Source organism: Rhinolophus sinicus, linkage group LG02, assembly GCF_036562045.2.
Source record: "Rhinolophus sinicus isolate RSC01 linkage group LG02, ASM3656204v1, whole genome shotgun sequence".
NCBI lineage: Eukaryota > Metazoa > Chordata > Mammalia > Chiroptera > Rhinolophidae > Rhinolophus > Rhinolophus sinicus.
Window position 1 is genome coordinate 94,742,309 of NC_133752.1, and position 13,281 is coordinate 94,755,589.

The 13,281-nt window shown below is 41.6% G+C and overlaps 1 protein-coding gene across 1 annotated transcript; it reads left to right on the forward strand.

The window, feature by feature from the left end:
• The first annotated feature begins 8,764 nt into the window (after nucleotides 1-8,764).
• SPAG6 (sperm associated antigen 6) lies at nucleotides 8,765-10,259 on the forward strand. The gene is made up of 2 exons (XM_074318406.1): nucleotides 8,765-9,543; nucleotides 9,629-10,259. The coding sequence occupies exons 1-2, from the start codon at nucleotides 9,519-9,521 to the stop codon at nucleotides 9,946-9,948; spliced, it is 345 nt and encodes a 114-aa protein (XP_074174507.1). The 5' UTR covers nucleotides 8,765-9,518; the 3' UTR covers nucleotides 9,949-10,259.
• Nucleotides 10,260-13,281: the final 3,022 nt, after the last annotated feature.

Here is a 13,281-nt window from a genome sequence, read left to right on the forward strand (position 1 = left end):
CCCTTGCTTCCTCCGCAGACTGAATGAACTCAGTCTTCGAGCCCCAGCTGCCATGTTGCATTCATGGAGGGCTCCAGTAATTTGGCGCTCCGGAGGCAGCGACACCCCCAACCCGGGAGCCCTTTGGCCCTTTGTGTGGCACAACTGCGGTCAAGGCTGGAAGGGACCACAGGGCACGGGCGTGAGTGAGAGCCCCGCGGGCGGCGGAGCCCGCGCGGCCACGGCGCCTCAGCCGCTTTCCCTTGCCACCTTCCTTCCAGGGGCTGCGGGGCTGCGGGGCTGCGCGCTCGGCGGAGGCTCGGTTGCTAGTAGCAACCACACGACGGCGATTTGCAGCCCGGGTCGCCGCCGCCGCCGCCGCCGCCGCCGCCGCCGCCGCCGCCGCCGCCGGTACCAGGATCGAGCATTTACAACTCTGAGGGTGGCCCTTGCTGACATCTCTCGCCCCCGCCCTGGGTGCTCGTCTTCCAGGACCCGACCCTTAGCTCTGCTCAAAAGCCAGCTACTCGGCTTGGCCCTGCCCCCACGCAAACAATAGGGGAGCTGGGAGCGCACACTGCTGCGCGCGCCGCACTGATCAGGCACCTGAGCCCCCGAGAGAGGGGACCTTTCCTTAGTCCCAGCCCCAGGTACCCTCGTCTCCACCTTGAACCGAAATTCTTTGTCAATGGCCAGTCCACTAGAAAGCTTTTCTTGACATCAGAAACAAGGATGGTGGCAAAGAAAGAAGCCAAGCCCCGATGCCCACTCCCTTTCTGATAACATCCACACAAAGAAGAGCTTAAGGTTGTGTCTGCTGTTGGTAATAGTGGCTTTCCTCTGGGTTAGAGCCACAGGCAAACGCTATCTTCCCTCTTCTTTGTCTACCACGAATATTTTGCACAGAGTCCATAACATACCTTTCGTGTTAGCTCAAATATTGCATACAGATACTTATTCTTTTTATACATAAGTGTACGGAGCACTTGCCCCACCCCTTCATTTTATTTGATGAACCACATCACCCCTTGGCAGTGTGGACTGAGTGGTTTGATACACAAAGAAAATGATTGACGTTAACCCTTACGAGTCTCTTTGCCTTTTCTATTCTTTGTGGTTCTAGGACACTGATTTAATTTTTGAGAGAACTCTTGTTAGTGTTTTAAACAGGTTTTTATTTAAGAGAACTCTTCAAGGTACACAGCAAAGTCTTTTATTTAGCGAGTAGGATAACTCCGGAAATATGTGCACTGCCAAATTTATTTGCTCTTAATAATTGTCCATAATTGTCCTGGCTTTGAACAGTTATTTAGTTGAGTGTTCTTCATGGATGGAAATTTCATGTAAGTTACAGATGTGCTGAAATTCCTAAGTTTAAAGCTCCTTGAGGACAAGCACCTGTTTTATTTATCTTTGTATGCTCCGGAGTCCTTTTAACATAGCTCAACAAATATTTGTTGAATTTCCAGAAGATTTCAAAAGTTCAACAACCCTAATTAGAAAAAAAACTTACTACTATCGAGCTTGGATATCTTTAATGAACTCAGTGGAAAGCTAAAGCTTTCCAGGCTAGTGGCAATAATCAGATATCCTTGTTCATGCTTATTTTTACCTCATTTTATTTCAAATGTGGTAGATTATACTAAAAAATATCTGACAGATGTTTCCAGAATTCTAAGAATGATAAATTGTATAAAAGAATTTGTAACTTTGTCATTTTCCCACCAAAAGTGTTTGAAAACTGGTTAATAGCCATAAGTAAGTTGAGATTTAATGTGACTTTCATACTTTCATAGACCACAGACATGGTCTATCTATATACAGTTCAACAGGAATGCTTAAGGGGCTAGTATTGAATATTGCAAATCTAATAAGATGATGCATCTTGAAATATCCCATTTAATTGAAATAAACTTTAAAACATATTGAAAGTAGTTAATATGTCTTAATCATATCTGATGGTAAATTCAAATCAACTGCCTCCTAAAATGACTCTTAAGTATGATGTTTTAAAACGGGTTCAACTTTAAGATTCACAAAAATGTCAAGTTACTACATAAGACAGTTTATTTCAAAGAAGAAAGTTAGCACAACTTGGTTCCTGGAGGCAACATAATGACCTGTAGCTTGCCCCCACACCCCCACCACCACCTTAAAAATAGGAAAGCAAGGCTTTAGTGAAAAGTTCCTTTCTATGGTCTTTCAAGAAAGAAAAGCTCCAACAACTTGCTTTGGACCAAGTTAAAGAGATTATCTTCCTTTTTTCATTACTACTGTCTTTCAATGAATTGAAGGATAAGATCAAAGTGCATTCATATTCATGTGAATTATCGCTATTGACTTGAATAATGATGGATTTCATTGTTTTATTTAAACTGAAACCAGAAATGCTACTGCTTTTGAGTCTACACCCCTAAGGCTGTAGAATTTCTTCTGAGTACTCAAAAGCCAAGCAATTAGGTCTGACAACCACGTCATTTCTATAATGTACTTCCATACAGAGGACTTTTTATTGGAATTGGTTACATTTCTATAGAATCTTACCATGCAATTTTTGACTCCTTTCCAACTTCCTCAACAAAACTCCTGAGTTCAATAAACACACTTCCAAAACACTGAAGTATAAACTGTACTGGCAAGAGAGTAATGTTTAGAAAGCATCTAGCTGTTCATGAATCAGAAAATTAATGTTATCAGTAATTAACTCAGGAGAATGTTTTTGCTTTGAACATGATTCATTAGTTTGTTTTCTAGTGTAACTGAAGAACTCAGAGCTTGCTTGGGAAAATGTGTTTACCAGCTGTTTCTTTCTAAATATGCCTCATGACAATTTTCTTAAAATATTTTAACTTGGGTTCTCTTCAAACTATCCCCTTATTTTCTAAAGAAAAAGAGGTAATGAGATCCGATGGACCCCACTCAATTTTAGCAAATGATCATTCTGCTTAAGTTATTCACCTATTAAAATTTTTGTCCCTTTGGAGAACACTTTTAAGGAAATTCATTACAATAAAGTAAATTTACAATAGAATGATATAAGCAACCTTTAAAAAAAGATTTAAGAAAATGCATTTTCATGAACTTTAATATACACAATTCATATAGGCTCTCTAAACATAAAAAGAGACTCTAGTGCATCACAAGTCTACTATATTATCATGGTCTGCAATGGGTTCTGGGAATACCCTTTCCCAGAAAGATAACTGATACCAGTTACTTGTATCACTTAAATATTTGCCATACATATAGAGTACTGTGCTTAAGCATCACATTAATAAAAATCAATTTTTTAGAATCCAACTGCTACAAGAAGTCTCTATCTTCACTGTCCCCATTTGGTGTACTTGGTATTGCAAGGCACTCTTTAAACCAAAAGTCTGTAAGTTTGCTTTTCTTTAGGATTTGACTATAAACATACCGGCATTATTTGTAAACTTCCAAGACCTTTACCCTTGAGTTATAATTAAAATGATAAGCGATTAGGTATTATTTCACCAGGAAAAAAGCATTCCTAGAAAAGCACTTCTTTATAATTCATTTCCTGTCTCACTAATGGGGAAAGGTATTAGTATTTTCTTCTAACAATTAGTCATTAATCATTTCTTGTGTTTTTCATATGAAGAAAAACTGTATTCTCCACTTTAAAAAATAAATATGGGTTAACGCTGGAGTAGGAGGCAAATTAAAGTAATCCAGCTTTAGCAGTATTCAGTCAGATGTTTCCTCTGAAATATCAAAAAATGACAGGAGTTGGAGTTGCAAACTGTAGTGCAAGTATCTCCTCTTAAAGAAGGAGATGCTGTGCTACCGCGTATTACAGTCTACTCTGCACGTTAGCAGAACTCACTCTCTGCTGATAATCTCTGTGGGGACACGCAGAATGGATAGCTAGCCTATGCTAGTTTTGTGAAAGCAGAAACCTTGACAATCTTCTCTCTCTACTTTCGCAGTATTTTCTAGGAGTCAGAGCATACGGTCGATTATTCTTCAGAGTAATCAATAAGCAAGAACTTTTGGCTTGGGACTTGATAAAGCGAAATGACGTAAAAATATGAAACTCGCACATGTGCAACCAGGTGCACCTTTTTGTTTTGTTTTGAATCAGCTTTTGGCTGCTCACCCAGCGTTTGGGATCCGGCCTGTGCTGCTGGGTACAGGGAACTGGCTGATGAGGTGGTGCAGGGTTCCCACACCCCACTCCGGGCAAAGAGCGTCTGGAGTGTGTCTACGCCCCCGTTCCTTCTCCCTCAACGGAGCTCTCGCTTTATAAGTCCCGAGAGGAGCAAGTCAGGGGAACCAGGGCCGAACGGAGCGGCCGTGGCTGCTTTTTCTGGCTGCGCCAGCGCTTCGGGGCCTCAGCTCCCGGGTTCCGGTCTCCGCCCGCCCCAGGCGCGCCCCTGCGGGTCAGCCGCACGGCTCCCTGGCCCACGGGTCAGCGGCACCGCGGCCAGGCTCGGGCCAGGACCTCTCCGCGGCGGCCCGCGCGGGGCGAGGTTCCTGCACAGGCCTGGCCGCGAAACCAAAGCGAAAGGACAGAGGCCTCCTTCACCTCGCCCCCGCCCCCACCCCGGCAGACGCCGGCGCTGCGGGAGCCGCGGCCCGGGGCAGCTGCGCGGTAGCCGCAGAGGGACCGCCCCCGCTCGCCCGCACCTCGGGCGCCGCGCCCCCCGCCCGCCCCTGGAGGCCGCCCCCGCGGGAGGGAGGCCGCCGGCCGAGCCTGCGCCGCGCTTCCGCACTCGGGCCCTCGGGCCGCGCGCCCCCGCTCCTCCCTCCCTCCCTCCCGCGCCGCCGGCCCTGCCTCCCCCGCGCCCTCTTTTCGGCCTGGCCCAGCGACTGGCGGCGGGGGCCTCGTGGGCTTTTAACCCAAACCACAGCCTGACCCCAGGCCCAGCCTATATCCGGCGCCCCTCTCCCGCTAGAAAGTGCGCGGAGAGCGCGGAGGTGCTCCTTGAAGTTCTAGAAACTTCGGGATAAAGGAAAAGCCGTGGACGTCCGGGAGGACGACACCCTTCCCTTCCTCTCGGACCCCAGCCCCTCCCGTGAATGCAGTCGTCTGCCAGGGCCAGCGCCGTGGACCCGGGAATCCCGCGCCCACGACACGCGGGGACCCTCCCTTGTGTCACTTGCGGCGTCGGCGTAGAACCTTCCGTTCGGGGATGGCAGGACTCGCACCTGTGCGGGCCTCGTCCTCCGCGGTCGTGGCCCGGGTGCGGGCTTGGTGGGCTCTAGAGGTCGAAAGTTTCCTCTGTGGCACCTCCCATCTTTGTCTCGTGTCCTGTACTGATGAAAAAGGGAGGAAGGAATAGTACCCACCATCTCGGAGACAAGTCCAACAACGCCAAGATTCTAAAGGGGTGGTGGGTCTGGGCGGTGCTGAGGAGTGACTGACGGACTTCCGTGGCAGGGCGCTTAGAGGTTTCTATCTGGTGATCGGAGAGTTTGGGTACAATTTTTAAGGAATACCCACGTAAGTCTTTAGAAAGAAGATATTCAACACACACACACTCCAAGTAGAAATAATATTTTTTATTAGTGTCCCATTGTGTTAGAAAATGTTATGCTGTATTTCAGACTTCTACCTTAGAAGCATCAATTTTAAGTATCAATCACTTTATGTTGCATGGTGCCTTTGGAGGTGAAATTATTCGTATGCGGAATCCCCCTAATGACAGTTTACTTTGGGAGTGGGAAGGATGCGTTCAGTCTCTGCATCCACTGAATTAGTGGAAAAGGAAGCCATGTACAGGTTTACCTTCAGAACTGTGGGGCCAGCTAAATCACTGCCATGTTAACATTTTATTAGCCTTAACACTAAAAGAAACGTAAAAATTTTAAAGTTTAAAATGTAAAGAGTTGACTTAAAAAGGCTTAAAAAGCAAAGAATTGGAAATAAGATACAAACACAACTCAAGCATAGAAATGTTAATCGTTCCTTCCTAGATGGAAGTGTCCGAGTATCTCCTGACCTGTTAATAAACTTCATGAAACAATTTGTATGGTCTGCTCAGACGTTTTTCCCAAAAGAGGGACAATGCAACATTTAAGATGTCATATGTTTGCTTTCCTCATTATAGATACTATTTTGAGTCCAATAACTTGATTATAGGGTATGTAATGCCTTTGTTTTTAATTCAAGTATGTAAATATGGAGTTATTTCAGTAATTTTAGATTTGGTGTTGGCAAAATTTTAGATTGTGTTCTCATAACTTGAACAATTACAAGCAATTGCCAAATGAACGCCTATTTAAATGCTAACACTATGTTTTACTTCTTTGGGGGAGGATGGAAGGAGATTTCACATCTACAAAAAAACTCAGCTAATTTTTCTTAAAACCAAGATTATTTAAGTGATGTTCTAGGTAGTCTCATCTCTTCACATAGGTTACCCTAAGTCCCTCGTCTTTGCTCCCAAAGCACTTTCCGTTCTTAGAGCAATCAAAGCCTTTAAAACAGGGCAGGCTGCAGTATACGCTGGTTGAATGAATACTTTATTTACATGTCTATTTCCCATTAGCTATCATGTGCTAGAAGACAGGCATATTCTGTTATTAGCAAAGTGTCTGGCACATACTGATAATTTAATATGTGTTTCACTTGGAGGAACATGTACACACACACACATTTCACTTTGATTTACATCAAGAACAGATTTTAAAATGTGGATGTTAATATCTCATCACCACATATAAAGCCTTAATTTTTAAAATTCAGCTAGGAGCAAAGAAAAAATCATATGTATGTTAAAATTAACAAAGTTTTTTTTAGGCATGTGTAAAATATATACCCATAATAATGAGATTTTCTGAATTTCCAAAGCTGATTTTTAAAGAGAAACAGAACAGGATTTTAAAATTGGCTTTATACTGACATCATCTTGAGTCTCATTTTCATACATAAAAGGATTGAAGGCAAAGATGATTTTGAAGTTACACATGATTAGCTATTTACAAAAGAGTCAAAGTCTTCCAAACAAATCTTTCCTGGAAACATTTTTACAAGTTGTTCAGATATGTTTCATTCTCAATCAAATGTATAATATGTCAAGTACATTGTATATCTATATTTAAATTCAGCTGGTACTTTAAGAACTTTAAGTATTCTTAAATAGCACTAACAAAACCCTGACATATCCCTTTATATAGTTTTCTTTCTTACTGCTTAACTGTTAGGAGTATAAATGTGATAACTCTGTAAAACATAATGGCATTTTATTTTAAAGTTAGGAAATTGAAAGGTGTGTCAGAAAATATAGATTGGATTTCTTGTCAGTAAAAGTAATCTGTTGCCATATTTTATATTAGAATTACTAACAATTCATTTATATGTATATTATGATCATTCTGTTACATTTATCCATTTAATTTTAAATACTTCTAAAAAGGAAATACAGAATAAAGAGCAAGGATCTAGTTTCTTTAACATGTCCAATTCCAGATATAAATTAGGAATCCTATATTGTGTTTTATCAAGAACAATACAATTTAACCCACAGATGTTGTTAATGATCCTCAGACTCTATAGTTAAAAGTAATTTAGGTAGCATTCAATTTTAAGTTTTCAAACTTTGTAGCATTCCATAAATAGACTTACATTTATAGGTTTAGACCTTTTCCCCCACCAATGAGCTCTTACCTCAACACTTTTAAAGTAGAAAATACATAGTAAAACAATTACTAAAAATGGAAGCTGTTGTAGCTTGGGAGTTTGAATTGTTTAAGGACTGAAACCAATTAGGGAACATTTTAGTTTTAAGGGGATTTTTTTTTCATAATGCAACAAGGAACTGAAAACAAAATTACAATGAAGGTTTATTTGCAATTTTAATTATTTGCTCAATCTGTTTTCCCCCACATCTCTAAAGAAATGGGAACACACAAAAACTTTAATTTTAAAGGACCTGTTACCTTAGGGAAACATGGAGATCATTGAGAAACTTATGCCTTAGAGTTAAGTAAAGGGACTGTAGGTATCACTGGCTTCTGAACTGGATGGAGCAAAAGACAGGCACCTGCTCTCAGGGTAGCAGGGATCCGCGTGAACACACTTACTGCTCTCTGTGATTGCGGGTCCATTCTCCTACTATTTGGGGCTCCACAAAATATCAGGACTTTATCAGAGAGCTCAAGTCAGAGTGAGATCTCCAAGATTATTTCATAGGACTCACCCAGATATGAGAACCAGCTAAGTTTGCATGTTCCCTTCTATTGAAGATGAGATAATCAAGAGGTTTCCTGTCTTGGCACTACTCAGCAGCAGATGTGGCTACTTACACCACACCTGGTGAACTTGTAGTTTCTGATGGAGAAACATTTAACATTGACACCTGTCATTGAAACGTTTGGTATACTGTGATTTTCAGGGAAGCTAGAAACCAGCGATAGACTGAGTAGTTAATTTTTGTTAAATGAGACTGGGTAGAGTTAAAGGTATATAAGCTAGGGACGTCCGCTTAAGATAATTTGAATTAAGACTTTCCAGGTAAAGATTCTCCCTTTCTTTTAAAAATGTCATTCAGCAACAAAATGAAGCCTAAATTTAGAAGACAAATATACCCATTGGAGGAATATGTATACACACACACACACACACACACACACACACACATTTCACTTTGATTTACATCAAGAACAGATTTTAAAATGTGGATGTTAATATCTCATTACCACATATAAAGCTTTAATTTTTAAAATTCAGCTAGGAGCAAATTCAGCTAGGAGCAAAATGTTTGAAAATCACATAAAAGTGAGTACACAGCAAACCTAGTAGTAACAGGAGAAAGTCGGTAAAGATAGGACATTAATCATATTGTTTCCTCGTCTGCTTCTCTTGCTGAAGCTCTAGGAGTGCTTATTAAATGCTTTCGATACAATATAACTAAGTGTATGAACATGGTTGTCGTGAGGCTCCAGGACTCCCGAAACCCGAAATGCCAGGTCTATAAAAGCTGGACCACAGGGGAAAACATGTGACTCGAAGGTTTCATTGACGGTAATGTATGAGATTGCACAAGGCCACACACAAGATCTCTCCTGACCGTCGAAGCCAACACGACTTCATTGCGCAGTTTCCTTGTCTCGCCGCACTTCCACCGGGTTCTCCCAGCGCGTGGGGCGCCGCGGCCCGGACGGCTTGCGCGCAGTCAGGCAGCTACAAGGGTCTGGGGTCCCTTTGTAAAGAACCTGTCCTGCGGGCGGACGTCCGAACCAGCAGGATAGTGACACCCGACGGTGCAGAACTCGTGCACCGGCTGGGCGCGTTTGGCACGTCGGCGGCGCCCCTGCAGGCGGAGTCCCCCCGGGGCGGTCATCCTAGCGGGCGCGGGGCCCTGAGACCGTGACGTCACGCCCGGACTCACCGTTGCAGCGAGACCGCCGCGTGGCGGTTCCCGTCGGTTGCCTGGGAGACGCGGGTACACAGAGGACAGTTTGCCGTTGGAGGCCGAGTGGCCTCCGCAGTCGCCCCTTCCGCGACTCGCTGGCCGGGCGCACAAGAACAGCGTCGCCACGGAGGTCGTGGCCGGCGGAGAGCTGCGGGCGCCATGAGTCAGAGGCAGGTGGTGCAAGGTAGGGCCCGGGGCGGGCGCCCCGACGGCTGGCGGCGGGAGCTGGGGACCGCCGGGCGGCCTCTCCACCGTGTCTCTCCCTGCAGTGTTCGAGCAGTACCAGAAAGCCCGGACCCAGTTCGTGCAGATGGTGGCAGAGCTGGCGACCAGACCCCAAAACATCGAGACCCTGCAGAACGTGGGTGAGCCCTCACCCCGAACTCGCGTCGCCTCTCACACCCGGCACCGTGTGACCTGGTGCCTTCGCCTCGCCCTGCATTTCGAGTCCCTGGTCGCCCCGGGTCCTTGGCCCTGCCTCGCCCCTCACCGGTACCCCTGCCGCCTCATCGCCCAGCGTCCCGGTCCGGCCCTCCACGCTCTCCTTACCCCGCCTCCCTTCCCCCGTCTGCGCTCCTCTGTCTGCTGAGCTTTTGGGGAGGAGGAGGATGGGGACTGGAGGACCGCGTCCCTAAATTCTTCCAGTCCTCGGTGAGGGCAGTAGAAGCATTCAGCCTCTTTAGCGGGACTTTAGGGGTGAGGCCGAGAGGGTTAAACTTCCACATGGGTCCCTATTTCCATGTTTATGGCAACCAGAAAAGTGTCGGTTGAAAGTCAAAGCCAAACGAATTGCCTGGAAGTCATTTTACGTGAATGGGAATCTACCCTAATCAGACCTATTTTATCCGGGTGCCTTTGCACGTCATCCTGCCTTTGATCACCTTCGACTTCTTCACACCAAAGGAATTCCAGAGCGGTTGCCACATAATTTCTCGTTTTGCAGTAGTGAAAGAGCAATGATATGCTTGAATATTTTCCAAGAGATTCAACGTAGGTAAAGACCTAGTTTTGAGATACCCTTCTGGTGTTCTCATTTTACCCTTCAGTCCGAACTCAGCAGACTCTATAGAGAGAGGAAGAGAGTGTGTGTGATTCACTTCTTATCTGTTAACATAAAGAGAGATGATAAGGGTTCTCTCTCTCTCTCTCTCTCTCTCTCTCTCTCTCAATTCCTCCACCATCTGAACTTAAAGTAAGATAGCATTTTAACACTACTGTGTCTTGAGAAACCTTTAATGATAGGATATGATCTTTAAAACGCATTTGAATTTACATGAAATTAAAAGAAAATTAAGAACATATGGACAGGGCAAGAAGACATAATGGTTACTCTAGTTTTTTGTTTTTTCATTTTTGGAGGGTAATTACTACTGCACCGACATGGTAATATTTTTGTGTGTTTTTATTTGGGGTCAGGGATATTTTCATTTTTGGAGGGTAATTACTACTGCACCGACATGGTAATATTTTTGTGTGGTTTTATTTGGGGTCAGGGTTTTTATTTGGGGTATTTAGAATTGAGAAAGTGTATTTTACAATCATTTTTCAAATCTTTTTATTTTGAGATAACTGTAGATTGACATATATTTGTAAGAAACAATGCAGGACCCCGTGTACTTCCAAACTGTAGAGTGACGTCACAACCAGGGTGTCAGCACTGATAAAATCCATTGATTTAATGTAGGTTTCCCCAGTTTTATTTGTACTTATGTGTGCGTGTGCATGCGTGCTATACAGTTTTATTCTGTGTGTATGTATCACCACCCTAACAAGATACAGAACTCATCACCATGAGCATGCCGTATGTTGCTCTTTCATAACCACACCCACCTCCCTCTAGTCCCTAACACTGGGCAACCACTAATCTGTTCTTTATTTCAAAAATTTTGTTATTTCAAAGTTGATAATATTTTGTTCTGCAATTATTTCACGTGGATTAATTTTCTTCTGTATGTGTGTATGTGCGTGTATGCAGGCAAAGTGTAGTCCTCAAAGTACTCAGAACAGTGTTGGACACACTGTTAGTATATATACTGATTAAAGTTTATTAGAGCAGTGTTACATTTTTAGAATGCACTTAGTGTTTGGATTTTTTTCCCCTCTGAGTTCTACCCAATGGTTTTTGTGAATGGACACTCGCTATTTGCAAATATTTAATTTTTGGAGAATATATAACTAAACTAAAACATTTTTAAAAGGGAAAATGACATTTATTACAAATTTGATACTATAAATAACACTTAAGATACAGAATATCACGTTTTAGTATAATAGTGGCAGGTTTCTCTTCTCATATGTGTACAATGTAGAATATGTTATGGAATTTAATCAATTCAAACTGTTAAGCTAAGTGATCACTAAAGTATTAAATGGCTTAGATATGACATTTTAAATAGCTACCTACTTCCACTTCTGGTCTGTCTTGTGAAGGGACAGAATACAAAAGGAATATAAATTAATGTTTTGAAGTTATCTGCACTTGACTAATAATATCTTGATGGAATACTAAGGTTTTGCTCTTCCTGAGAAATTTACTTTAACATACTTCATGTTATCTAGATTCAGTTTAAGCACTCCTTTAGTTATTTTAAATAGATACATATAATGAATATTCCAATATATTTATTATTTTAAAAATAATAAAAAATATTAAAAAATAACCTGAAGACTTTGTTATGAAAACTTCTTTTAATAGTCAATTAACTATTCAAATTAGTTTATTCTTTTCTAAAACAATCACCATGGGTTTAAAAATGCGTGTGAACGAGCCACCATATGTGTGCATCAATTATATTTCTGATCAAGGTTTTTTTCTTTGTTTTTTTTTTAGCCAAATGACTTCATTTTGCTAGCTAAGACACCAGTGCATTTTGTTCCTGACTGACATAATCTCTGCATATCTGGGAGGGTTTTGCATCCAAGATAAAGTGAAAAAAATTTCCATATAGGCATCATGATAAGTCAATAGTTCACTGACATAAGAATTTTTGAATTGGTTAACTGCAAAAGGAACATTAAAGGTGACAATGATCAATGGAGTTTTATTTTATTTTAAATCTCTGCTCTTTTTCATTGTGTTTTTGATTATGCTAATGAGACAATTTGCCCTATTAAATAAGTTTAAAGTAATTACTAAAGCAAAGTTTTGCAAGATATCTTCTTTAGAGTATTTGGACAAAAATAAGTTTGATTTCTAATGAAAATTATTACTAGAAAGAACTGCACAATGTGTGTATAACCTAGAGTTATTTTTTTTCTCATTGAGATTTTATTCTTCTAAATCAAAAGAGCATACATAAAAACATTAAAAAGTTTAATGTTTGTTATAAAGTCTCTTTATGCACCCTCAAACCTTGTATGTTTGAACCATATCTTGCAGAGATTTAAAAATGAATTTTGATACTTCCCCTCTTTGAATAATTAGTAACACATGACTGTAATAGTAGAAATAATATTTTGTTGCTACCAATTGTAGAATTTCAGTAATTAAAGGTGGTTGTTTAATTATAAAATATAAGAAACATGTTTTATGGCATATTGGAATACCAGGCCCGTGTTGGGTTGTTTGGGAGTTCTTTTGAAATAAGTTAATGAAAGCTCCAAGAAAATTATTTTTAAACTGCTTAGCTAAATAAAATAAGCTTATGAAGCAGCTATTTTTATAAGAAAAGTGGGGATAAAATATAAAATAATCCTTTGTAATATGTTCCGTATAACCTATAGTAAAACAGTAAACATGGCAAACCAGTAGGTATGCACATTTTCAGAAGAGTAGAAATAGAAAAGTTTGCATGACATTTTAAATGTGCATCTATATAAAGCTAACTTGCAAGTTGAGTCAATTTAATGGGTTCAGAATTCAAGAAAATAGTAACGTGTTTACAAAAATGATTTTAAATTACATGTTTCTGGGGTAGTGTAA